We start from the raw sequence: 25,602 nt of genomic DNA, 5'->3' as shown, positions 1-25,602 counted from the left end.
GTAAACTGGATATTATATTTTAGTGCATCGTGTCTTCTTTACAAAACCAACCAAAAAGATGTGTTTACACTGTACGTAATTAATAAATAATCATTTTTCTCACAGGCTCTTAAAATATTTGATCCTAAAAGGATTGATCGATATTGCTCCTTTTTCAATAAAAATAAAGTTTATAAATAAGTATGAGAAACTAAAGAAATTAGTTATTTTGAGATGAAGAGAGTCTTATAGCAGTTGAAGCTCTATCTATTAGATTTGTTTTCTTCTCAGTTTCTGTGCTTATGAAAATACCTATGTAATAACTGTTTTGTAAAAAAATGGTTATATTCATTTGCAGTTAATTTTGTGTTCAATATTATCTGCATGAGCGTAATGAATACAATGTGCAATGTTTAAAATGTAAATTGCTGTGGAATGTATAATTACGTCGAGTTACGATTCAGAAGAATTGAACTGATAAAACTATCATAATCATTTTTCGTATATTCAAGGCGAGGTTCGTTACATTCAACTTTAATTTTCAAAACTGTAAATGTTACGATTAAAAGGTTCCAAAAGCAACATGACATTCCTACATCGTCAATACAGTCTGAAACAACAAAGACTAACGAGCGAAGTCTTGTATAAAGATGAAATGAATACCAGTGAAATAACATGTTTTTTATATTCATGGATTAACATCTATTACAAATTGTAATTTGTCTTTTTTTGAATTCAATAGCTCGTCGAAGAACTACGTCTCAAGTAAACAAAGTCGAAATTAGATTACCGAGCTACGTCATGGAAATTTTTCTTTCTCTATGATCTTACTTCCATTCAACTTCGTTAATGTCATATTGGTAGATATCGACTTAGCTAATTCAAAGTCGATTTTAAGTAATAATGAGAAAATTGTTCACGTAATTCGTTATAGATCGAGCATTGTGTATTAAGTATCGCCTTCGTGAATGTTTCACACGAGGCATATATCATTTTGGTTGATTTACTGCTTGACTTCGTATTATTTTCAATTTATATCTATCACGTTCACAGCAAATTTGCAAAACAAAGATTTTTCGAGTGTATCGACTGGAAACGCTAATACCTCGCAATCTGCGCAAATTACGTAATGACTATGTGAGCACCTGTTGAATCTTTCCCCTTTCCACATGAATCTCGGCGAGAAATAGCATGATCAAGTGCGTCGTTAAAGATAAATACCAGATTATTCTTTTAACGATCTATATAAGTCGGAAATTACGAAGCACCGAAAACATAGAGAGAGATATCGGCGAAAAAATGCAATTAAAATGTTACTCGCAACTAATTGGCGCGTATTGAAACTGGAATAATGTAAAGCGCAGAGCAGGATTGGTTGTCATGGAGTATTAGAATTACTGCAAACGAGATCCAGGCTCGCAAGACCGTGACGATCAAAAATCTATAATGATCCCCGACTAGAATCGATTGCATTGGATACAATCGAATTTCGAAAGAACACGAATCGAAATTACATTCTGAGATAAAATGTCAATGAAATGTTCATACATTTATTTATTATTTTTTGTATGGGCCTATCCCGCTAAGAGACTCGAACGCATAGCTCGCCCGCAGGGAGCGGAGAGAAGCTTAACCGCAGACTCGAAAGCAATAAACCATAAAGCTATTAATGTTACGCCCTGGGATGGTTATGCTACGGCTTATAACGTATACGAACCACTTATATATCCTCGAACTGGTACTCTATTTGCCGCTCGGTGTCGGCCTTCTTTTCGCTCTTCAATTCCGCGCCGCGCGAAGATCGATCCTCGTGCAAGGTCATGGCGGCCGTGACTCCACCTTGATCGAGAGTGACGAAGCGATTCGTCGTTCTTCTGGCTCGTGTTCATCGTAATTTTCCGTGTTACGTTCGAGACTTTTTTTCGTAACGCGTCTAAAATGAAACAGAGCAGAGATCAGAAGGGAAAGAGTCTATCGACGCGAACTCTGTTGAAGATTCTGCGAAAACAGAAGAATATTCGCCGTTAACACGGCGAGAAGTGACGTGGTCAAATTTACAGGAAAGGTGCAGTCATGGAGCAGTACCATGCTTTTCTGCTTCGTGTTCTTCGTAATCTTCCGTGTTACGTTCACAATCTGGTCTCGTAGTATACCCAAGAAAAAGAGAAATAAAAGAAACCAGAACGAATAGGACCATCGATGAGATTTCTGGTGAAGTTTGCGAGAATACCGCGTGAAGATAGCGCGGAGATCACGAAGAATAAAAAAAAGAAAAAAGATATTCGATATATTCGAATTTGCAGAAAGATCGCGGAATGTCGCGAACCGGTTCTTACGGGATCGCTCGAGTTCTCTTATCGCGAAACGAACAATCGACGTGTTTGCCTTTCGTACACTGAGCGGGACGAAAGTTATTTGAATCGCGGTCGATTTGGCGCGCGAGAGGAGAAAATGGAGCGCAGTAGAAAATGCGGTTAGCACCGGCAGGCGAAGATCGGTCTCGGTATCCCAAGGTGGTATATTATTCCCGGAGTGTGGCGTGTTTGTTCGAGAAGTAATATTCAGAAGTGTGGCACGGTAATGGAGCTCCAGGCTGCATAAATATGTGTCAGACCGCGAAGTCCGAGCATTTCGTTCTCGTTTCATTCCCTTCTTTTTTCGCGACGAAACCATCGGCTTTTTGCCAGTGGATTCGAGCGTGTTCACGGTGAACGGGAGATTACACGCAAACCGGGAACTCGTATGGATGATTAATTGCTTTTCGCTTAAGCAAACCCGTTTTTGTCACTGGCAAAGATACCCTGGGAGCCAAACGATTCCTTTAATCTCGTTTTGCTTTTAATCTGAAAGGCGACGTTGTTGCAAATTTTAACCTTCCTTGGTTAACAGTGCGATAATTAACGTTACGAACCACACATCGGGTTCGAGCGTAGCGTTGACGTATTCATTTTCTGGTCCGGTTACTCGGTTTTATTGAATCTCTCGCCTCGATGCTTCGTTTTAGCACGCTGTACGCAATAAATCTTTCATGTACATATGTTTCGATTACAGGTCGGATTCGCAATTTACACGAATATAACCTCCCTTAAACGCCGTTGGATGTAATTTATTTAACGTTAAATCGAGTTTTAAATTATCGTCAAAATCTACATCGAGATCGATGGCTTCTTAGAAGATCTTATCGATCGCAAACCTTATACGAAAGTAGGTACGCTCTTAATTCTCATTTTGAAATAATAAATCGTTCGAAAATGTGATACAAACTTTTATCATTCTCGCGTTCGAAACATATTACAAAAATCGCGCTGTATCGCGACCGAAACCACCGCCATACGTCTCATCCATAATTCCCATCACCCACACTTGATACAAAGGCAATCCACAAAAAGATCACTTCAGGTTCCTTCATGCAAATCAATCCAGCGTCGGAACAAAGGAACGCTGCCAACATACGCATTAATTCTCGCAAAACAGAGAGTGGAATAGAGCGACAACGAAGCAGGATACTGTTTATCCAAACCCCGTTGGTTCGATGTCAGGAGTCAGCGCTCGTAACGCTTGCTCTTGCAGAGCGGAGGATGGCAAACTCGTGTTTACATGGTGACTTTTATTAGAGAATCAGTGTCTCGGTGTTCGGTGCGGTACGACGAGTTTCACCTTCGAGGTGGAGGAGCCCATTGTTCCTCGGCGTTCGGTCTCTCGCCCGGACGGGTGTTCCTAAATTATTGTTTCCCCTTCGAGCTTCCAGTCCGGTCGGCTGTCTCCCACCTACCCCTCCCATCTCCCACCATTCCACTCATCCTTTTTTCTGGCGTCCCTTCTCACCACCGATCTTTTTCTCCCTTGGTCCACGTCGGAAGAAACCAGAGCTCTCCGATGGTTATTTCGCGCATTTACGATACCTGGTCTTTATTCCTTCGAAGGAGTAGGGTTTGCCGTAGGGTCGGCTCCGCACGAGAAGACCCCGAATCGGCGGGGAAGAATCGAGAAGAAGAGGCTGCACGGTGCGTATCGATGTTTACGAGGCGAAATAAACGGCGGCGACGGCGCCGCCATCGGCGTGCGGTTATTTCGTATTACTTTGGCCTTTAATGGCGTCCTAAAGTGGCGCATAAAAATCGGTGCTTGCCTTCTCCTAGAAGGTGGTCGCCGGGCACACGGCGAGCGCACAACTCTGGCGCCCACAGAAGAAGCCCTCGCCGCGGGATTTCGGTTTCGCGGCCGTCGTCGGCTCGTTCGCTCGTTTCCTTCGTGTTGTTTCCTTCTGGCTGTTCTTCCTCTCAGATACGAGCCGGTGACTCGAACTTTTTGTCGACAGCTTCACTCATTGGCGAGTCCACGTGGCGATGGCTTTCTTCGCCGGTGATCCTCGCAGCCTCGACATCCTCCATGGTGATCCATCGATGATACATTATGCATCGCCACGAGACACGGTGGCTCGTTTGCGTGATCCGAGCATCAAATAGCCGACCGGGGAGGTGGTGAAATTTGTAAATAAGGAATCGAACGAAGACGAAACATATAGATTATTGCGTGCGGTATAGCGAATATACGATTACTAGACTGAGATTTTATGCATTTATGGGAAATTAGCATTTAAAATTTAAGCCTGCACGTAGCAAAGTTAAAAGCTAGCGCCATTAAATTCACCAATTTTATTCCTATAAACATCAACTTAAGGACACGCGCGGCGTGTGAAAACCGACACCTTGACAAGTGTTCCTAGAACGCGGCAAAGGTAATTGGCGAACTACAAGAGAATTTGCGCCTCTTACCCCGTAATCGATACGTTGCCATTGTCTTTCAGAAGCGTGCAGGCATCGTAAATTTAGGAGAATTTTAATCCTGACCGAGAAGTTGGCCCGGTAATTTTCGTAACCCCGTTGTCGAAGATAATTGCCACGTTTCCGTAGCCCTACGGGGCTCGAAATTCGCCGGTGGACTTCGTGGCTGGACCCTGGGCCCGAGAACGAGAGAGAACGTGTTGGCTGGCCGACCTCGACCGACACTTCTTCACCGCTCCCAACTACTACTTTTCTCCCCCGACTAAACGGGTCCAGCCATTCGCTCGGTTATCTTATGCGTACCCCTTCCGTTTTCTTCTTTTTTATTTTATTCTTTTCTTCCTCTTTTCCTTCTTACTTTTTCTTTTCTTTTCTTTTTTTTTCATTACGACATAACTTTCTGTTTGACGCGACGCGGTTGCATCGGCTGTCTCGTAATTTTGTTACCTCGAAACCTCGTGAAAGCTCTCGCGCTCCTCCTGAAACCTCCGACTTCGCTTCTGATGCGTGGGCCAAAGTGCGAAGAGTTGCGTTGCGTCGTACGTTTTTTACGACGGCTTGTGGCTTTTCGGAGTTACTTTGATCCCACGGAGTAAACCATTGAAAAGACTTACTGTTGAAGCGTTTCTAAGTGTGTAACGCGTATGTTGGTAATATTCTACAATATGGTTTCTTTGGTTCCTTCCCTGAATTTTATCGAGAACGGAAACTGTTAACACCTCATGATATATTACGATATGAAAATGTTCGTAAAAATATGAATTAAACCAGCGAACGCGCTCTTTCAGAAGCGGAAACTCGCACAAAAATACAATCGATGCGTCAATTTTCATTTTATATATCGATTATCTTCTCTCAAATCTGACACAAAATATTCCTGTATCGAAGAAGATTGGAACGCTTAAAGATCGAACGATTTACAAAGTTCTTGGAATTGGAGTTGATTCCACGACCAGAAGCGGAGAGCGTGAGCGCACGGCGCCGATGAAAAGTTCCGAAGAAACGCGGGGAGAAGAAGAGGAACGAGATGGACACGTCCCCGGAGGGTTCGGAACCAGTGCTCCTTATATTCTTCCTCCCGTAAGAATTTCCATCGTACGGCCGTCTTGCTCGTCACGGAGCAAAGTGGAACGGAGAGACGCACACGTCGTGTAGAATATAAAAGGGAAACACACAGGTGGAAAGGAACGATTCTGTTGTAAAATAACAAACGAACAGGCGAACAGACGAGCCAGGGTGATGTACGAGAGTCCTGAACATGGCGTTGCCTGAAAAGGAAGCCGACGGCGCCTCCGGTTAGCGGAAGTCGTCTTCCAACTAGTTTTACACACAACTGATCGCGAGTCTTGTTCTACGCGGACGTAACCAATATCGCGACTAACAATCGAGCCAGTAGAATTATATGCGAACAAACGTCGATGATTACACCGGTATGCCGAACAAGAATTTTTGAGAATGCACCAAATACGTACATGATCACCCAGTGGTGTAAGTCGACCCGCTTCTATTCATCATTAAACGATGTGTTACTTTCAGTACCAGGAAAGAACTCAATGGTACTGTTCAAGATTAAGACAAACATATTGCCACGCAGGATAAAATGATAACCTTGGTTGACTACCGTTTAAGCCCCGTCGTTAACTAACTTCTATCAGTCACATTCGACAAACTTGCCTAACGAGCTGCAAACGTAGACGCGAAAAGGTCCCATCGACAAACGTCGACAAATTAAATAACCCTAATGAACTTCTTGCGCGAGCTAACGTTCTTCCCAACATCGCAATCAGGAGCTAGTCCTTGTGTCTCCTTCGCAAGAAATCCTCGCTGTTTCTTATCTTCCACAACGATTAGGACATTAATCTTCCAAGCGGTCGAAGCGCAGAAAACGCGTCCGAGGGGGCCGCGAGGCTTATTGGCCGGCAAGAATCCCGCAGCGATGCAGATCCACGGTCGATCCGCATTCTCAAAGTTTGTGGCGCCGTGGGCTGGTACGCGCGTTCTGCATTCGTCTTGCACAAGCTACGTCGCAGCATCTGGTCAGTACGAAATACCAGGGTCCGGTTGTTCCGACGCTTCTTCCCTTCTTTTCTCCACCTTCGCCCCCCTGTACGTCCTACTCTCCCGATGACGTGTTCGTCGCGTCTGGCCTTCTTTTACGCGCAGTGGCCACCGAGATGCGCAAGAAGGATGTCGTTGCGCAATTATTTTCGCATGATTCCGATCGGTCGACCAGATTAAGACCGCTGATGGAACGCAGCGTCGCGTCCGTTTGCGATCCGCGTTACGCAGCAAAACCGAATTCCCCGAGTCGGGCCCGATACGTGCGACTATGCGCCGCGACGCGGGCGACGGTACGATTCCGGGGCCGAATCTCGTCGCCACACCGGGACAAAGACGTAAACAGATGAAGAAATCCGAAAGGGAAGACGGCGGATCGTGTTCGGACGTCTGTCGATCATTGGCGATCGTTTTTGTTCAGGGTGCGTCCACTCTTACCTCGATGCCGCTCCATGTTCCGGTTATTAACGAAGTTATGAATGATATTGAACAGAAATTGGCGGCGCGATCGGTCGCACGGATGATAATTGAGGTTATTAAGGTTTTTGGCGAACGAGTTTCACAACTACTCGGCTCGAATTAAACACGATTGTATGGACGTTGCTGAAGGAAGAATTTTGGTTATTGAGTGCCTTGTCTTTGAGGGTACACAGCGACTCGGACTATTTCTCATAACTATAACAAGTAACTGCTTTTAAGGATCCAAACAAATTTTTTTCTTTAATAGTGTTCTCATTGAGAACTTAATGAGAACGGATTAATAATCATTAAGTTATCTTTCGATTTGCAGTAACGATAGCAAAAATGTTTACTGAACTTTTTTAACTGAAATGAAACAAAGTATAAGACGTAAAACGTATCGTCCGAATAATTATTATCGTACGTGTACGTACAGTATCGATAGACAAAGCGTGGTCACAAGATCTTCGATGTAAGACTTTGATACGTACGGTAGTTGTCAGTTGTACAACAAAATCAGGCGCGTGTGCACGCGTGTTATGGAAGTGGTTCGCCCACTGCCACGGCTTGCTTTCAAAGCTTAGAAAGCTATCTATAGATCGGAGAAGCGCTTTCGACGATGTGGGTGGCAACCTTAGACCGTTCCACTCGATGATCTTATGAACGCGGAGAACCGTCAACGTACGGAAGTCGTGCGACCAGTCTATATCTTAGTCATTTACGAAATGTCACCGTAGCTGGATCAATAGTCCTACCGTACGATGTAAGCTTTATTGCACTTTACTACACGTGTTGCTCAAACACTGACATTTGAGTATCTTGTTCAACTGCATATAAATTGTGGAACACGAAGACCGTTAACCTTTTAATTATATAGCTAAGAACGTTTCGCAATTGTGATTTTTAAACTGCGCGAGTATACGTGTATCGACCACTTCTGTATCTTAATATAAAAATAGTTTTATATGGTGTTTAATTTAATTCGATATCCTTTTTGTGACATAAACATTCAAATGATACCTAGAAGATCTCTACTGAAAAACAAATGTCTGAATCGTTTTGGAGACTATTAAATTACTTATTTGTATTTCTGTTGTACTTATCTTTTTTCTTTTTCTTTGACGAAATTTCTCATTCGATGATATAAAATAATTTATTACGTATGTATTTATGTTAAAAGCTTTCCCTTTCGTTGTTACAGTTTGCATTGGAACCAATGGCCGCCTCTCCGTTCCGTCCAACAAGCAACATCACTATCGGAATCTTCGAGACCGGTACACCAACTGTACTTACGTCGACGGCAACCTGGAGATCACATGGCTCCAGAACGAGACTTTCGACCTCAGCTTTCTCCAGTATATACGGGAGGTCACCGGTTACGTACTCATCAGCCACGTGGACGTCAAAAAGGTCGTTCTGCCGCGATTGCAGATCATACGGGGCAGAACTCTCTTCAAGCTTACCATCCATGACACCGAGTTCGCCCTATTCGTCACGATGTGTCAGATGCAGAACTTGGAGATGCCGGCTCTCAGAGGTAAACGAATCTATCGATTTTCTCTTTTAATAAGCGAAAACGTAATATTCAAGTTTCGTTACGTCCTTCCATCCTCTGCTTCTCTTCACGCGCTTTTCTTCCATCTGTCCCTCTGCCTTTTCTTAGCCCTTACACTCTTAATTAATCATTTGCACTCGAGCTTTTTGCCGAAATATCGTCTGTGCCTGGGAGGAGCACTTCCAGTGTAAAGGGTTAACAAACCTGAAATCTCACCGATATGATACACCATAACTAAATCACACGTGTCGTTACCAGATATCCTCAATGGCAGCGTGGGCATATACAACAACTACAACCTGTGCCACGTCCAAAAGATCAACTGGGAAGAAATAATCACCGGTCCGAGTGCAACGTACTCCTACGTGTACAATTTCACGTCGCCAGAACGCGCCTGTCCGCCATGCGATAAGAGCTGCGAGCAAGGCTGTTGGGGCGAGGGGCCTGAGAACTGTCAGAAGTATTCCAAGACAAACTGTTCGCCTCAGTGTTGGCAGGGCAGGTGCTTCGGGCCCAATCCGCGGGAGTGTTGCCATCTTTTTTGCGCTGGTGGCTGCACAGGCCCGAAACAGAGCGACTGCATCGCCTGTAAGAACTTCTTCGACGACGGTGTATGCACCCAGGAATGTCCGCCCATGCAAAAGTAAGTAGATTGATCCCTATCTCTTTGATCCGTCGTGAACTATCTCGTTGTATTCCCCTCGCGAACCAGGACAAATTTGGATTGTGTTCGGATTTACATTTTGATTGACAAGTAAAATCGATAAATATCTAAATATGAAGTTTATTCTACTAATGGAGTGTTTAGCATTTTTTAGAACATTGCACGTTATTGTTAACCTTGCTGCGGTTTTTCGCGCGGATTCGTATGCCCTGAATCCTAAATGATCGAATTGAAATGATAACATCAGACACAATAGAAAAGTAAATGTTCTAATTCCGACATATATGGTTAAATTGATAGAATCCACTGTTTAGATCTATTGCATATCATAAAAAATAATATCTTCGCGTAAAGAATCTTCCCAACAATCCCCCCATAATGTCCTGTAACAATGATATGATATTTCGTGGCCTCTACATCCGAGCGAATAGTCGGAAACTATAAACGCAAGAATGGTCTATCAACCCGCGTTGATGTCCACGCGTTTCTTGGATTTACCACGCGTTTCGAACCCGGCAACGCGTTTTACAACAGTATCCTTATCATCGATAAATCTTCCCCGCTTGCGAATATCGATTTCCCGGTACGGTATCGTATAAGGAACACTCGCTAAAAAGTTGGAAACTCCCAAGTTTTATGACTTTGGCCGCACCGAGTAAGGATTACAACGATCGTTTCAGGTACAATCCTACGACGTACTCGTGGGAGGCTAATCCTGACGGGAAGTACGCGTATGGTGCAACCTGCGTGAGAAGGTGTCCAGAACACCTTCTGAAAGACAACGGAGCTTGCGTAAGATCTTGTCCGCCGAAGAAGAAGGCGTTGAACGGAGAATGCGTTCCCTGCGACGGGCCTTGCCCAAAAACCTGCAAAGGCGTGGAGAAAGTACATTCCGGGAATATCGACAGTTTCAAGGACTGCACCATCATCGAGGGATCGATCACGATTCTCGATCAAAGCTTTCAAGGATTCCAACACGTGTATTCGAATTTCAGTTTCGGCAAACGTTACGAAAAAATGCATCCGGACAAGTTGGAGGTGTTCAGCACGTTGAAAGAGATCACAGGGTTTTTAAATATCCAAGGGGACCACAAGGATTTCGAGAATTTATCGTATTTCCGGAATCTGGAGGTGATAGGTGGCAGAACCTTGACGGAATACTTTGCATCACTGTACGTGGTGAAAACGTCATTGGTGTCGTTCGGACTCAGCTCTCTCAAGAAAATCTATTCCGGATCGATAGCGATATTGGAAAACAAGAATCTGTGTTACGCGCAAAGTATCAATTGGACTAGAATCAAAAAGTCGTCGGAGCATGAGAGCTTGTTATCGAACAATCGGAACGAAAGCGAATGCAGTGAGTGTTACTTACTATTTATTACTTTCTAATCCATCAAATGAGACGTAGAATATAGTTTATACTTGGAGCGTTTAAATTTCAAGAATTATCATATTGCGTAGTAATTTTTGTAATATTGGAAATATTATTTTATTTATATATCCATATACTTTCCATTACGTACATCTTCGCACGATTTATTCTAGCAATGCCTACTCAGCTTCTAATAATTCCCAAGATGAAACAATACCAATATTATACGAATTTATAATATAAATATATATTATATATAAATACCTTGTACAATTACAGTAAAAGATGGACTAATATGCGACGAACAATGTTCCGACGAAGGTTGTTGGGGGCCCGGTCCGGCACAGTGTTTATCCTGTAAGAACTTCATTCTAGGAAACGATTGTATTCAAGACTGCACCGCGCCAGGGTAAGATTAATCTCGAACATATGCAAAAATACTTTATAAATTCGTACCAATTGTATCGTACCGTAAATAACACATTTCTGTATATCAAATTTGCCTACCTCAGATTGTGGATCGAAGGTAAACTGCAAATACCTGAGAAGGCTTTAACTTTCTGCTTCACGTGCGCACGCTTTCGCTCCCTTTCCATGTATATTACTTTGTTTTCCCTTATTTGGTCTTCAATAATTCAAAGAAATTCATACCATCATCTAGAATTTATCGAGCGGATGAGAAGACTTGCAAGGTGTGTCACGAGGAGTGCGATGGCTCTTGCACAGGACCGAATGCCGAGCACTGTAAGAAATGCAAACACGCCCGAGATGGACCGTACTGCGTGCCAGAGTGCCCGTCCTCGAAGTATTATGACAACGGTCTGTGCAAAAGTTGTCACGAAAACTGTGTGGGTGGTTGCGACGGTCCTGAAAACAACATAGGCCCTAATGGATGCCACAGCTGCGATAAGGCGATCATAAACGGCAATTGTCTGCAGAAAAAGGAACCCTGTCCTGACGGTAGGTGATCTGCCATTTATTTCGTTTCCATAAGAACGAACTGGAATCTCAGTTCACCAAATTCCTTGTACTTAAAATTGTAATTTCACCTTTAAGCGATTTAAATAACAATTTTCCCGTAATCGACATTTCATTGACGCAATAAAAATTTTGTTCAAATAAACAGAGTTCATACGAACTCAGTTCTAGCAATACCTTAAGAACGAATTTAATATTCTACGATTTTAATAACTTCAGTTTGCCGTTTCTAACTTTTTCATCCACAGTTTTTTAGTAACTTTTTAAAATGCGTCTTATAACTGAAAACGATGAAAAATCTTATAAATGTACTTACGACTTTCAATTTAAAATGTTAAGTAATAAAAGTGGGTACACCTGTAAAAATGTCTTTTCTCGATACCAATTTTGTTGGATTTCGTACATGTTATACGTAAGGGTGGGTAATATGCGGTTTGTCTAGAATACATATGACTAATACATATAACTAGAGAACATTTTTAAGTGCAAAAATGTTATGAGATTCAGTAACTTAACCAAAATTTTTCTGTTAAAGGGTATTACTACGAGTGGGTGAGTCCTCAAGAGCAAGGACCACTGAAACCACTTGCAGGCAAGGCTGTTTGTCGCAAATGTCACTCTCGCTGCAAGAAGTGCACGGGATACGGTTTTCACGAGCACGTGTGCCAAGAATGTACGAAGTACAAGAGGGGTGAACAGTGCGAAGACGAGTGTCCCGCGGATCACTTCACGGATGCCGATACTCAACTTTGTATACCATGCTACAGCGAGTGTCGAGGATGTTTCGGACCGGGCCCAAATCAATGTTACAAATGTCGAAACTACAAGATCTACATTGTAAGTGATATACTGATTTTCAGTAAATGCAAATTTTACAGAGTATAAATTTTTTATTCAATGAGAAAGAAGACTTGGAGTTACGAAACTTCTATCAAATGTAAACTGGTTTTCGAATGTATCATCAAAGTCTATTTTCTCATTCCAGGATGGAGATACAGACGGAAACACCACGTCTTTCAACTGCACGGAAACGTGTACTCCCGAATATCCCCACAAGATCTTCAATCCAGACAGTGAACCGTATTGTTCACTGCAAACTGTGAGTTTAGTAGAATACGAACTTCGACCAGCTATCTTAGGAAGCATTGCGATATTCACTCTAGTGTTCATCATAATAATGGCCATAACCATGTACTTCTGGCGTGTACGAGCAAAAGCCAAAGAAAACACTGTGAAAATGACAATGGCTCTGACCGGCTTGGACGACAACGAACCTCTTCGTCCAACTGGCGTGAAACCAAATCTAGCAAAATTACGTATCATCAAAGAAGAAGAGATGAGAAAAGGTGGAATTCTAGGTTACGGTGCTTTCGGGAACGTTTATAAAGGAGTTTGGGTGCCAGAAGGGGAGAACGTGAAGATTCCAGTGGCTATAAAGGTCTTGCAAGGTAATGGTACAGGAGCGAACACCTCGAAGGAATTCCTCGACGAGGCTTACATCATGGCTAGCGTGGAGCATCCGAATCTACTTCAGTTGCTAGCTGTTTGCATGACGTCGCAAATGATGCTAGTGACCCAACTAATGCCTTTAGGCTGTTTGCTCGATTTCGTGCGGAGATTTAAGGACAAAATTGGCTCGAAAGCGTTGCTAAATTGGTGCACACAGATTGCCAGAGGGATGGCTTACTTAGAAGAAAGAAGATTGGTTCATCGAGACCTTGCGGCTCGGAACGTTCTCGTGCAAACACCTAACTGTGTCAAGATTACCGATTTCGGATTAGCCAAGCTATTGGACATCAACGAAGAACAATATAAAGCTGCCGGTGGAAAGATGCCGATCAAGTGGCTGGCCTTGGAATGCATTCAACATCGGGTGTTCACTCATAAATCGGATGTTTGGGCTTTCGGTGTGACCATCTGGGAAGTTCTTACCTATGGCGGTAGACCGTATGAGAATGTGCCTGCTCGAAACGTGCCAGAATTATTGGAAAAAGGCGAAAGGTTACCTCAACCGACCATATGTACGATCGACGTGTATATGATTATGATTAAATGTTGGATGTTGGACGCTGAGTCGAGGCCTAGCTTCAAGGAACTGGCGGAAGACTTTGCGAAGATGTCTAGAGATCCTGGCCGATATCTTGCTATCAAGGGCGACAAATACATGAGGCTACCTTCGTATACACTGCAGGTTGGTAAAGACCACTTAATGTTTTATTATTCCATTCTTTGTATATAACACAGAATGTGTCCATGTCATTTCAGAACACTCCTCTTCACTATAGAAATTTCCAAATGGACGCTTATTTCTAACTAATTATCGTTCGTCGTAACAAGGGCGGTAAATAATTGCGATTTTGTTGTTAGGACGAAAAGGAGATGATACGAAATCTTGCATCAGCCATGGACGGTCCTGAAGCCTTGGTAGACGCTGATGAGTATCTACAACCGAAATCAAGGGCTCCCATCCCACCAGGACTTTCAGCATCCAGTACTTCCGGCTCTCCGCCAAATACACCCGTGAAAGCTTGCTGGCCCAATGGAAAACCCCTAGCCACCGATTCACCCACGCCTCAGAACCAACAAAACTTAGACAGAGAGTTGTTGAGGTATGGCGCTAATCACAGAAACGGAAATATATCGCACGAACCAGGAAACTCCGGTCAAAACGGGCATTACGCGCCTGCGAATGGTCATTGCGGACACATCGTGGGCACGGACACTACTAGTTCGAGATATTGCTCGGACCCGTTAAAGATGATCGTTGTGAGAGGTGAGTTGATTACTCGACGAGTTTAAATAAATGGAATTTTACAATATGGTAGAATTAATATTATTTTGTAAAATAAAGAGAAATAATTCGTCAAAGATTAATTTCATTTTTGTTTACTTAGATTGCGATGTGACAGACGACTGTTTCGACGGCGAAATAAATTCTGCGCATCAGCAGGCTCAAGTAGGTAATCTCAAGCTCGACTTGCCATTAGACGAAGATGATTATTTGATGCCATCGCCGCAATTGCCAACGAATACAACGCAATACATGGATCTCATAGGTGACTCGAAACCTACGGGTAAGCACGAAACACTTTCTCTAAATCACTTAAATAAAAACACTTATCCTTCCCAAACAATTATAATACGTTCATATATATCCGCGAAGCAATTCTCAAGTTACATTATCGTTTCTAGAAATGGAACCAAAGCGAGTCAACAACGGTTACCGAAAGTATCCTGAATTCCTAACTATTCAAGGGAAAACGTCGTTAGATAATCCCGAGTATATAATGTCCCAAGACGAAGGACCATTAACCCCGCAAACTTTAGGTATTCCGACGCCTGATCTGGAAAAGGTTCTAACGAACGGAACGTTTGGTTCTCAAGTGAGACAAAGGAGTTCGGAAGAAGAATCTGACCATGAATACTACAACGATTTCGATCGCCTGGAACGGGAATTGCAGCCGCTAAAACCCCTTAGGAAGAACGAGACGACCGTTTGATTTCGAGATTCCTAAAACTTACATCGAATAAGGACTGTTCCGTTAAGGTTCCAAGTTAAAATCGGAAAGCCGGTGCCATTCGATCGTCCGTTGATCTCAAACGCAACGGGTGATAGCATGAACATAGAATGGCGGACGAGCCCGGCTCCTCGCATTCGAGGAAACTACACAGTGTACTTAGAAAAGACACTTCGCTGGAAAGTGCCGTGTTTGATTGTGATTAGACGTAAAACGTGTGAAACTGTGCTAATTTTCCTTCTTAACGAGCTGACTGTCGCGAACGAATAAAAATATATGTCTCGCGCCTTATAAACTGTAAAATCGTTGTTGAGCGCGTGTACGATAAACAAGTAGTGCAAAGATAATCTTAATGTGCCATTAACGGTGGCTTGTAAATAAAGAAAAAAAAGTACTGTCTACCATTTCTACAAGACTACAAAAAGTTTAGGGAAACGACGTGCAGTAAAAGGCATAAACAATTGTTACTTTCCTATCTCTGTCTTCGATTTCTAACGCTATCTTTGATGGCCCACTTTGATGGTTCATCGTGTTCTTTTATTTTGTTGACTCGTTTTACGCATGTTTGTTAGAAATTTTTATATTAAAATGCCGAAGCACAGAGGATTATATGAAAGCGCGAAGGTGGACACGTATCTTTCAAAATTATCCTCTTACTCTTATCTTTTATTCCCTAAAACTGGAATTGCGTGTGTAAATTTAATTGGATCTCTACTTTACGCGATCGAGCACGTATCATGAGATGCACATCGGGGCCGTTCAGAAATTCGAAACATGTAACGAATATTCAGACCGCCTCGTAGCGCGGAACATCTGTGCGGTTCGCCCCTTGACTGTGATAAAAAACTGCTATTACTCGAGGACACTTAAAAGGAACATCTCAATCGTTTATCGATCTATCTTTGTTTCCCTTTTTCTCATATATCGCAGTAAGCTACGACAGTACAACGAATTGTCCTAATTTACTGCTTAAATGGTAATAAGTTTCCGAGTTGCAAGCGAAGACCGGCCGGAATCCAGGGATTCGTCGAGGCAAAATCGAACGAAACACTTGAGAAGACAACGAAGGAAGATTCAGATGTTTGCCGTTTCCCAGGATTCTTGTCTCGCGGCTCTACTTAAATGTTTAACGATGCCCTATATTTTTTTATGCCATCGCCTTTTGTACATGGGACCAATGAAATTGGCCTCGGCCAGAGCGCACGGAAGTATCTCGATTTTTTATGTAGGAACGCGTCTGTGTAAATAGATTAATGGTTAGCGCGTAAGATATTCTACGTACGTAGAAAACGGAAAGTACTTGAGTAAACTAAGTAATTTGTATCTGTTTTTCTTTTCGAGTATAAAACGGACGAAAAAAGAAACGGACGTAGACGAAGTAACTAAAAGCGCAGCGCCGGTATGCGAATTATACGGGGTTACGCTGTGCCGCGTAATCATAGGATTAGGACGTGCCATGTTGTGTACAGGGAACGCGCGAGAGAGAAAAAAAAAAGAAATAAAAAATGATGAATACGTTTTATTAACAGGGAATTCGTGTTAAATCAAAATTTTAAAAATCGGAAAACAAATCATTCGAGGCAATGCGTTCGATTAGCAGGAAGAGCGTGTATGAATGTGTACGAGATCCCGATCTCATTCGTGACGATACGAGCAATAAAATGAAATTTGTAACGAGTTTCTGTGATGAAATGGTACCGAGTTTCAGAAATAAAAATTATCTGATCTAATATACGACATGTTTTTCGCAACAATACAATTGCGCGAATTTGTAACCTCGTTACACACGAAATGCATGCTTTTACCCTTAAGAATGATAAGCCAATACGTATCGTGTACATTGCGTTAATCGTTATTAATGGTTACGTTATTGATTTCTCATCTGTAATATATTATATGTGTAATGATTGCGTTGCCGAGCAGATCAACGTGTACCTCGAGAAACGTGTACACGTCCATTTTCGATACTCCCGTCGGAAAAAAAGAAAGAATGAGAAAACGTGTTTCTCCATATGCTTCTGCCCATATTGTTCCCGTCTCTACGATTCCGTGTAAAACAAGTGTGAATTTGAAATTGTACAATACCGTTCGATAACCGGGATAAAATAGCTGCGAGAAATTGCATTTGCCATTCGGTTGTGGACATAGAACTTATAAAAGTTTATAATATCATTATATATCGTAAAGAAATTATTGTAATAAAGAACCATCATCATTCTTACGAAACCTGACGATTTGTTTCTTTCTTCATCCCGTTTGACAATGATACTGACTGGCAAAAAAGACGAAAACGTTTTCAAGTAAGACACGTGTAACTGTATTTTTATCTTTTGTGTTCTTATATTGTTATATGTTTAGCAAATTAATTATTTATTTGTCCGTCAACAAGAAAATATGCACTCTGCTATGTAACAAGCGTTTTTATGACTCGACATATATAAACGGAAGTGTATTTGCAACTGCTTTCGTCAATTACGCATAATAGTGGTTCGATGTACGTATATGCGAGCCTTATTTGCTTCAGTCACATTTTAATCTGCTAGCATCACAGTCTATTGTATTTTAATATCTAATATAAGACTAAACGAACAATCATCGAATCATATCTTTTATATTTACTTATGAATCAGATTTTACACATAAATTAGTAAATATATCAGAAAAGAAGGTGGTTAAATTAGGGTGGAAGACGAGTTAACAGCTTATTTATCGAAAAGAAATCTTCATCAAATTCATTGGATTATTTTATCGAAAATACACAACTTTCAACATGGAAACAATAAGTGATCCTTATCAGAGACATCTTCTCAACGATGATTCTATATTTAATGTCTACAATGAAGAATCAACAAACTTAACAGTCGGTGTTCCCGGTCCTGACTTGCTCCAAAACTGTCTAGAGATTGGTAAAAACTTAATACATTACGTACTACATTACACGTTTCAATACGTTTTATTGTTAATATACGTTAAAATATATTTCGTTGTAGGAAGAAGAAAAGAAAGAAGGAAAGTATTATCTGTTTCAATATGGCATCACAGCAGCAGCAGTAAAACACAGATGCTGTAAAACGGGAAAATTTAATTTTAACATGTGGAGCTTTGCATGGTTTATAACTTTTGTTAAATACCATTCTTTCACCAAACGGGATAATTTTTGTAGAAGAAGTTACTTACATGACAGCATTAGACGCTTTCAGACAATTTCCATTAATGAAAATAGTCGCAGGTACTATCATAACGAGTTTATTTTTTTTCTCGGTCGAATAACAATCAATTATAAAAATAGTAAATCAAATCAATTGTAACAAGTAAAATTATCTTTAAAAGGCGAAAATCATATTTTAGCATATCTAATCAGCATATTTAATCAGGCTGGTATCATCCTATAAATCTTTGATCAAATTTGATGTCTTGATTAGAATAAAATTATATCAATTGAAACATATTTAATATTTTTTTATTTGTCATCGATTGTTTTTTGTTAAATACATAATAACATAAAACAGCTAAATAATGAAAAAATATTTTAGATGAATTTGAAAAAATGATTGTGGAAGAAAAACGCAATGGTAATTTTTTAACGAATGAGCAAAAAATATTCTGGGCTATGTTTTACACGATTCCCACTTTTCATTATCCGACTGGATCAACTTTACCACCTGATAAGTTACAATTGATACGTCTTATCAAAATCTATTAAAAATTCCAGTTGTTGTTTAATCCTTCTCTTTTTAATAGAAAACTGTAAGCATCTTGTTGAAATAGCACGAAAAAGTTCTATATTAATAGCTTGTGACGATATATATAATTTACTGTATTATGGAGACGGTTTACCGCCACATCGATTATTTTGCTATGATAAACAAACGGATCCTGAGTATAAAGCTGGCAATATTGTATCAAATGGATCGTTTTCAAAAATTTTTTCTCCCGCATTTCGCTTTGGATGGATCGAATGTAGTCCACGAATTACTAAAATCTTTAGACTTTCGTAAATGTGATACTTATTTTTTATTCTAGTTTCTTCATTTCATCAAATATTAAACACAACAAGTATTAATTATGAAATTTAAACACAAACAATTTCTAAAGATTTTTTTAGCGTGTACTGCTATTTTAACTCTTATATGTAAATCCATATTCTATCTAGAAGAATCTTGTGCAATGGTGGCGCAGTTAATCATTACGTTTCCGGTGTTGTTACAAGTTTACTACAGCTAAATCTTCAAAGTAATTATCTCGATAAATTAACTCAAATATATAAGGTATATTTTCTAAACTAAACTGAAATATCTAAAATTATTGTTTTCTGTACAACATTGAAATATCCATCCTTCCACAATTACATTTATTAAGATATAAATTTATATAAATAATGAAACGAAAGGTATATTTAAAAATGTACATAAAACATACAACTAAAAAATAGCTAAGTATATTTTACATAGGAACAGCTATCAATATTATGTAATGTATTGGACTACTATTTACCACGATGCTGTTCATATAAAAAACCAGAAGGTGGTTACTTTGTATGGATTCATCTTCCTTTAGGTAATATATTTTCATCTAAAATTTTCTATTATGATTATTATTATTATCAGGAAGAAACTTTCTAATATATGGAAATATAATTTATTTGTAGAAATAAATGCCGCTGATTTTATTCAATGGTGTCAGAAAAAATACAAAGTATCCGCCATACCAGGGATACTATTCTCATATTCAGGGAAATCTCATAATTATCTTCGACTTAGCATAAGTTTTCATAGAAAAGAAGTTTTAAAAACTGCTACAAAATCACTTTGCGAAGCTCTTCTAAACTATGTTAGAAAAAATATTGACTATAAATGAACTATAGTATGGTAATTTTCCAAGTCCAATTATGTTAATGTTTAATTAATGTTACGAAAAATATATTGTCTTGCACGTAGTAAAAAAAATCGAATTATAAAATAGAACAGCGATGTCAACTTCTTACTCTTTATAAAAATACCCTTTAATCGCTAATAATTTTATTTAGTTATTCCATATTAGTTTCAAGAAATTGTTATAAACATGATTTAAAATGATACAATGGTATAAAGTACATTAACAAAATAGATGACAATAATGTTTATTACACTATGGTCATTATTTATTATATATACATGGATATATGCACATGTTTACGATCATGCATTTGAAATGTTTATGATTCACCTAAAAGTTCTTTCTGTTTTGCTTTCAACAGTTCTTCTGCTTTATTTACATATTGTTTTTGTAGAGCACTTACATAACTTTCAGCTTTAAATGTTAAATCTTTTGGTAAACCTTCTTTTTTTTTCAAGTCTCTAATATGTTCGTTTCTTATATCACAAATAATATTTTTGCACTTAACAAAGTATTGTTTTGCTGTTTTTGCCAAACTCTCTCTATGTTCTTTTGTAACTCTATAAAATTTTATAACAACATTAATATTAGATAAAAACAACACGCATTAAGCATTTAATATTAACGAAGCTTACTTAGGTAATGGAATATAAATTGTTGTACCATCTTGTTGTGGATTTAAATTCATATTCGATTTTGATAAAGCTTCTAAAATATTTGGGATTATTTGTGGAAATGCAGATGCATTGAGCAATACCATATTAGGTTTTCGATTAATATCTACAAGCTCTTCAAGATTATGTTCTTCATCTTCGAATGTTATAGTCAACTCTTCAACAGCACCTACTCTTGTACGTACAGCTAAGTTTTTTACCATTTCATCTTTATATCTTTCAATTGCTCCATCAAATTGTGACATCATACGTTCTACCTTTACAATGTCAGATATTTCATTAAGATTAACATGTATCACTGATTTTTTATTGCTAGGTCGGTCTTTACTTTTTAACAATATATCACCAGTAAAAAACTTATTTACATTATACAATTTGGGTGAAAAATCGTACAAATTAGTACATGTATTTGTTGATGACATTAAAACATTTCTGGAACTTCCCAAGAAATGTAAACATCTAACATGTTTTGATATAAGTTTCAATTCTATAATGCAATTTCTCAAAAAGCTCAAATTCATTATTACTTGAATACTTAATTAACGTTATGCTTTTATCCACTCTTCTCTGCCGATATACATATAACAACAATTTGCATTAATTATTAACAAGACAACAAAATTTCACTGTAGCCACTGAAACTGCCATTAAATACTAAATATGACTTACTAAAATTAGAAACCACTACACTGCACTGTACACATAATAGGCAATTTTCTATAAAACTATGATACTTTAAATTCAAATATTAAGGACTATACATGTTATATGTATTATATTATATTAGTATATTTATATATATTAGTATATTTTATAAAGAGTACGAATTTTTATTTAGCGTATGTTATTTTATATAATTTTATGCAAAATATATTAATATCAAATGTTCATAGTATTGATATGTAGCAATAATACGATGAATATTACACTTAATTTTTATAGAATTTGGATATTATTCGTTTATATTATTTCATTAAGATAAGCCTTAATTAGTTTAAGAACACTCTCCTAGAGTGTATGTATACTTATGTTGGCAATAAACTATTTTAAATAGAATTTTCAATTATGTTTAGTTTTCTTTCAATTATGTTAATATTGAAAATCCTTGAAATAATATTATCAGATGTTAGCAAATATTAACTTCATGGACTTTTTCATATATATTGATGTGAATTGAAATATATTTTATTTCGTTTCACATAATGATCGGTTTTTATGTAAATTTACTTCCGTTGGCTTATTTCTAATGTCTGTGTTTACTCCTAAATCGTCCTTTCTAGTACATTCGTTATTCGTTAGTTTTCTTTTGTACCTTATATGGTGTGGTTTTATTAATTATAAAATAAATTTTATTTTCAACTACTCAATTGTGAACAAATCATGAAGATAAAAGTTGTACTTTTTCGGTATATTAGATTTCCATGAACCTCTTTTTCTCGGATGTTTATTTATGATTGTCTAATCGGGACTTCCTGTACTTTGACTAGTACGCACTCAAGAATACTACTATTAATTGTTAAGGAAATAGGAAAGGTTGAGGTTCGTTTCGCGTTTAAAACTTTGAGTGTGAGTATAAAGTGATCAATAGAAGTGGTACAACACATAGAGTTACTATTGTAATCCATTTATCGTTGAACGGTAATTATTTTTAATTATATATATTGTATTATAAATTTGAATATATTTTTATTGAAGAACGCTTCACTCTTTCTAGATATATATAAATATTTACAGCATGTTTAGATTTAGTCGTTTTCTTTCTTTTACAGATAACAACATATAGTAAATAAAAAATATATGTATTTAACTAAATATGGTGATACATTAATGTTACTGATTGCAGAAAATTATAATATAGATACAAATTTTTAAAACTAGGTTAGATAAATTTGCAACAATACATAATGGATAAAACACCAGTATCTATTTTACATGAAATAATGGCAAAAAATCTAGTAATGCCTAATTATGAGCTTATACATGATGGAGGAGGCACGCATATAAATACTTTTACATATCGGGTAACATGTGAAGGTCTTACTGCTACTGGTATTGGACGTTCTAAAAAGGATGCAAAGCATGAAGCTGCAAAGGCAATGTTAGAAGCTATTGCAGCACATAGAGGTCATCTACAATTACCAGCATCGCCAGCACAATCTTCTGTAAGAACCCCTTTACCACCAACAATTCCTGAGGTAAAAAGAACTCCACCAGATGTACCATTTATTAATGCAGTTGGTGCTTTACAAGTAAGTTATGTTTATTTACTTTTAGTTTGTATCAGTACAATAATATTTATATGCATATTATTGTAGGATTTATGTATTGAAAACAATTTGCAAGAACCTAAGTATAAGCAAATTAATGAGGTTGGACCTCCACATGCAAAAATATTTAGTATTCAATGCACAGTAACAACTTTTAAAGAAACTGGTATTGCAAGAACAAAAAAGCAAGCTAAACAGGAGGCTGCTAAAAAGATGTTAGATAAAATAAACGAATTGACAAATGGCTTAAACATCGGAACTGATAAAGACTTAGATGAAAGGAAAGATCATAGTCAAATTGCTAAAGCTCGATACCCTGCACTTTCAAGGTTACCTACATCTAGAAAAATTAATTTAGGTGTTAAGATATCAGAGTATCATTTACAGTTTAAGAATTTGTTTGATACTGAAATGCAGAAAGAACTAACCGAAAAATTCACATCTATCATTTCACGAAATGAAAGTCATATTTCTGAAGATTTTGTAGAAGATCTGCTAAACAAATTACAAGATGTCTTGGCAATCATGGGGTTAGATGTAACAACTTCAGTATTTCCTTCAATTCTGGAGAAATTCGTTGTAACTATGAGAATAGATACGTCTCCTAGTATTGTTGAATTTGCAATAGGAGATACAAAAGCAGAAGCTCAAATGCATACAATAATAAAATTGATTAAAACTTTGATACTTCTTTTAAAATAAAGATAGAATAACTACACATAAAATAAATAAATTTCAAAATATTCGTGTCAAAGAATATGTTTATATTGGAAGAATAATTGTGTAATTTTTTTTTTTTTTTTACTATATTTTAATATATTAAAGTTAGATATCAGTTAAGCTTGCTATATCAATTAAACAATTTCTATGGGAGAGAAGGGGGGAGAGAGAGAGAGAGAGGGAGAGAGAGAGAGAGAGAAAAGCGAGGACTTTTTATTATAGATCTTACTTCAAATAGAAACATTTATATAATTTTTACTTCTGTTACAAAATAGTATAAGCTATATATGGGTGAGATACTTTATAATATATAATAGTGTATCATTTTATATATACGTAAATATATAATATTTATGTAGCACACCACATAATTGTTACATAAATTAATAATTTAGTATATTATACACAATCCTTTGAGATTAACCACTATTTTTCAATCTGCTAAAGAAATGTTTTCAATAAAGCTTAGGTAGTTTCGAGTCCGCTACATACTCGATATCAAAAACGTCCAAGAAAATTTCTTTTCAATAAAAAAATTAAGGTTACGTTAACTTTATTAAATGGCACTTTATATTTTGGATTTTATAGAGTTTTAGCTGATATTAACACGAATTCAACAGCTTACCATACAATGACCTTGAGATGACCGAATTCAGAAATTTATGTGCGATATACAGTTGTAGTTCATTGTAATATGTAATATAAAAATGTATTATCAATATCGTTGAATTTACTCGATAAATTTATTAGTTTGGTAGTTTTAGTCTTATTTTGAATATATAATTTAATCAAAATAAAATAATTTTCCTTATTGATGTAATATGTATGTATTAATGTGATATTCTTATTGATGTAATCTACATTTCAAAGTTCAAGGTTACTTCAAAATCATAGCGCGATAGGTCATTGAATTTATCTATCTTATCGTCAGCTGTGAGTCTGCTATTTAAAAAAAACTTTCTATCGAAAAAAATTTTTTCTTGGATATTTTTAATATCCAAATATATAGCAGACCTAAAACTAATTTTTATCTAAAACATTTCTTTGGCAAATTATAGGAAACTGCCTGAAAAATGATGGATAATCTCAGAGTATACACTTGGTATGTATAAATACTTGTATTATTTGAAATTATTATATATTATGAAAAGGATATTCGAATAACATTAATTGTTCTATTTAAAATTATTAAATATGATGAGCAGAATTTGAAATATGAAAATATAAACATCTATCCTCTATCAAGATGTAAGGTATAAAACCTGAACGATAATTATTATTTCACAGGTTAAATTGTTATATTATATTTTCTTCTTTTTTTTGCAGAATCTTAAATTTTCGTTCCGAAAATACCAAGACGGATGTAAACAAGTAATTCATATATTTTTTGAGAATTATTAGCCAAATTTTATATATTACTATTTACCTTCTATATTAATATCATTTATCTGGTAATTAATTCAGAAGACTTATATCAAATCATTAAGGCATGAAGGATGTTATATGTATATATCATATCGCATTGGAATACAAATATGTTCACTTTAGAATTAAGTTATACAAATCTTTAAATCTTTATCATTTGTAATCCAAAATTTTTTATTTCTTTTATATAAAATCAGGCTGTAAAATAAGTGGCAAGAATGGTAAAAATTTAATAAAAACTATTTTGAAGCAGAATTTTAAAACTTTACTTTGT

The 25,602-nt window shown here is 37.7% G+C and overlaps 3 protein-coding genes and 1 pseudogene across 12 annotated transcripts in view; 3 read left to right on the top strand and 1 right to left on the bottom strand.

Moving 5' to 3' along the window:
* The window catches only part of LOC100645521 (epidermal growth factor receptor), a 175,750-nt gene extending 158,157 nt beyond the window's left edge, over positions 1-17,593 (top strand). For all 4 annotated transcript variants that reach the window (XM_012309317.3, XM_012309316.3, XM_003395879.4 and 1 more), the window contains 10 exons: positions 8,482-8,817; positions 9,094-9,478; positions 10,180-10,856; positions 11,151-11,280; positions 11,533-11,831; positions 12,385-12,686; positions 12,835-14,040; positions 14,217-14,622; positions 14,744-14,923; positions 15,042-17,593. In XM_012309317.3, the coding sequence (XP_012164707.1) occupies positions 8,482-8,817; positions 9,094-9,478; positions 10,180-10,856; positions 11,151-11,280; positions 11,533-11,831; positions 12,385-12,686; positions 12,835-14,040; positions 14,217-14,622; positions 14,744-14,923; positions 15,042-15,349 (4,229 nt within the window). In that variant the 3' untranslated portion in view covers positions 15,350-17,593. The remainder of the gene's footprint in view (positions 1-8,481; positions 8,818-9,093; positions 9,479-10,179; positions 10,857-11,150; positions 11,281-11,532; positions 11,832-12,384; positions 12,687-12,834; positions 14,041-14,216; positions 14,623-14,743; positions 14,924-15,041) is intronic.
* Positions 17,594-17,734: 141 nt separating this feature from the next.
* Positions 17,735-20,489, top strand: LOC100645752 (annotated as a pseudogene).
* On the bottom strand, positions 20,471-21,579 carry LOC100645872 (ribosome-recycling factor, mitochondrial). Of its 2 annotated transcripts, XM_003395882.4 has the most exons (3): positions 21,282-21,579; positions 20,878-21,173; positions 20,471-20,802 (listed from the first exon to the last, which is right to left on the bottom strand). In XM_003395882.4, the coding sequence occupies exons 1-3, from the start codon at positions 21,435-21,437 to the stop codon at positions 20,562-20,564; spliced, it is 693 nt and encodes a 230-aa protein (XP_003395930.3). In that variant the 5' UTR covers positions 21,438-21,579; the 3' UTR covers positions 20,471-20,561. The 2 variants fall into 2 exon arrangements, with proteins under 2 accessions (XP_003395930.3, XP_048262431.1); XM_048406474.1 differs by having other exon boundaries at positions 20,878-21,579.
* A 580-nt stretch (positions 21,580-22,159) lies between these two features.
* On the top strand, positions 22,160-25,583 carry LOC100645630 (RISC-loading complex subunit TARBP2). Of its 6 annotated transcripts, XR_007224286.1 has the most exons (5): positions 22,160-22,554; positions 22,686-22,698; positions 22,795-23,165; positions 23,232-25,156; positions 25,230-25,583. XR_007224286.1 is itself a non-coding variant. In XM_003395880.4 (3 exons), the coding sequence occupies exons 2-3, from the start codon at positions 22,821-22,823 to the stop codon at positions 23,883-23,885; spliced, it is 999 nt and encodes a 332-aa protein (XP_003395928.1). In that variant the 5' UTR covers positions 22,160-22,554; positions 22,686-22,820; the 3' UTR covers positions 23,886-25,264. The 6 variants fall into 6 exon arrangements, 1 of the variants encoding a protein (XP_003395928.1); XR_007224288.1 differs by lacking the exon at positions 22,686-22,698 and having other exon boundaries at positions 22,160-22,482; XR_007224287.1 differs by having other exon boundaries at positions 22,160-22,482; positions 22,686-23,165.
* Positions 25,584-25,602: the final 19 nt, after the last annotated feature.

This window comes from Bombus terrestris, chromosome 6 (assembly GCF_910591885.1).
Source record: "Bombus terrestris chromosome 6, iyBomTerr1.2, whole genome shotgun sequence".
NCBI classification, from domain to species: domain Eukaryota; kingdom Metazoa; phylum Arthropoda; class Insecta; order Hymenoptera; family Apidae; genus Bombus; species Bombus terrestris.
Note: the sequence above shows the minus strand (reverse complement) of the source record. Positions and strands in the feature narration are given on the sequence as shown.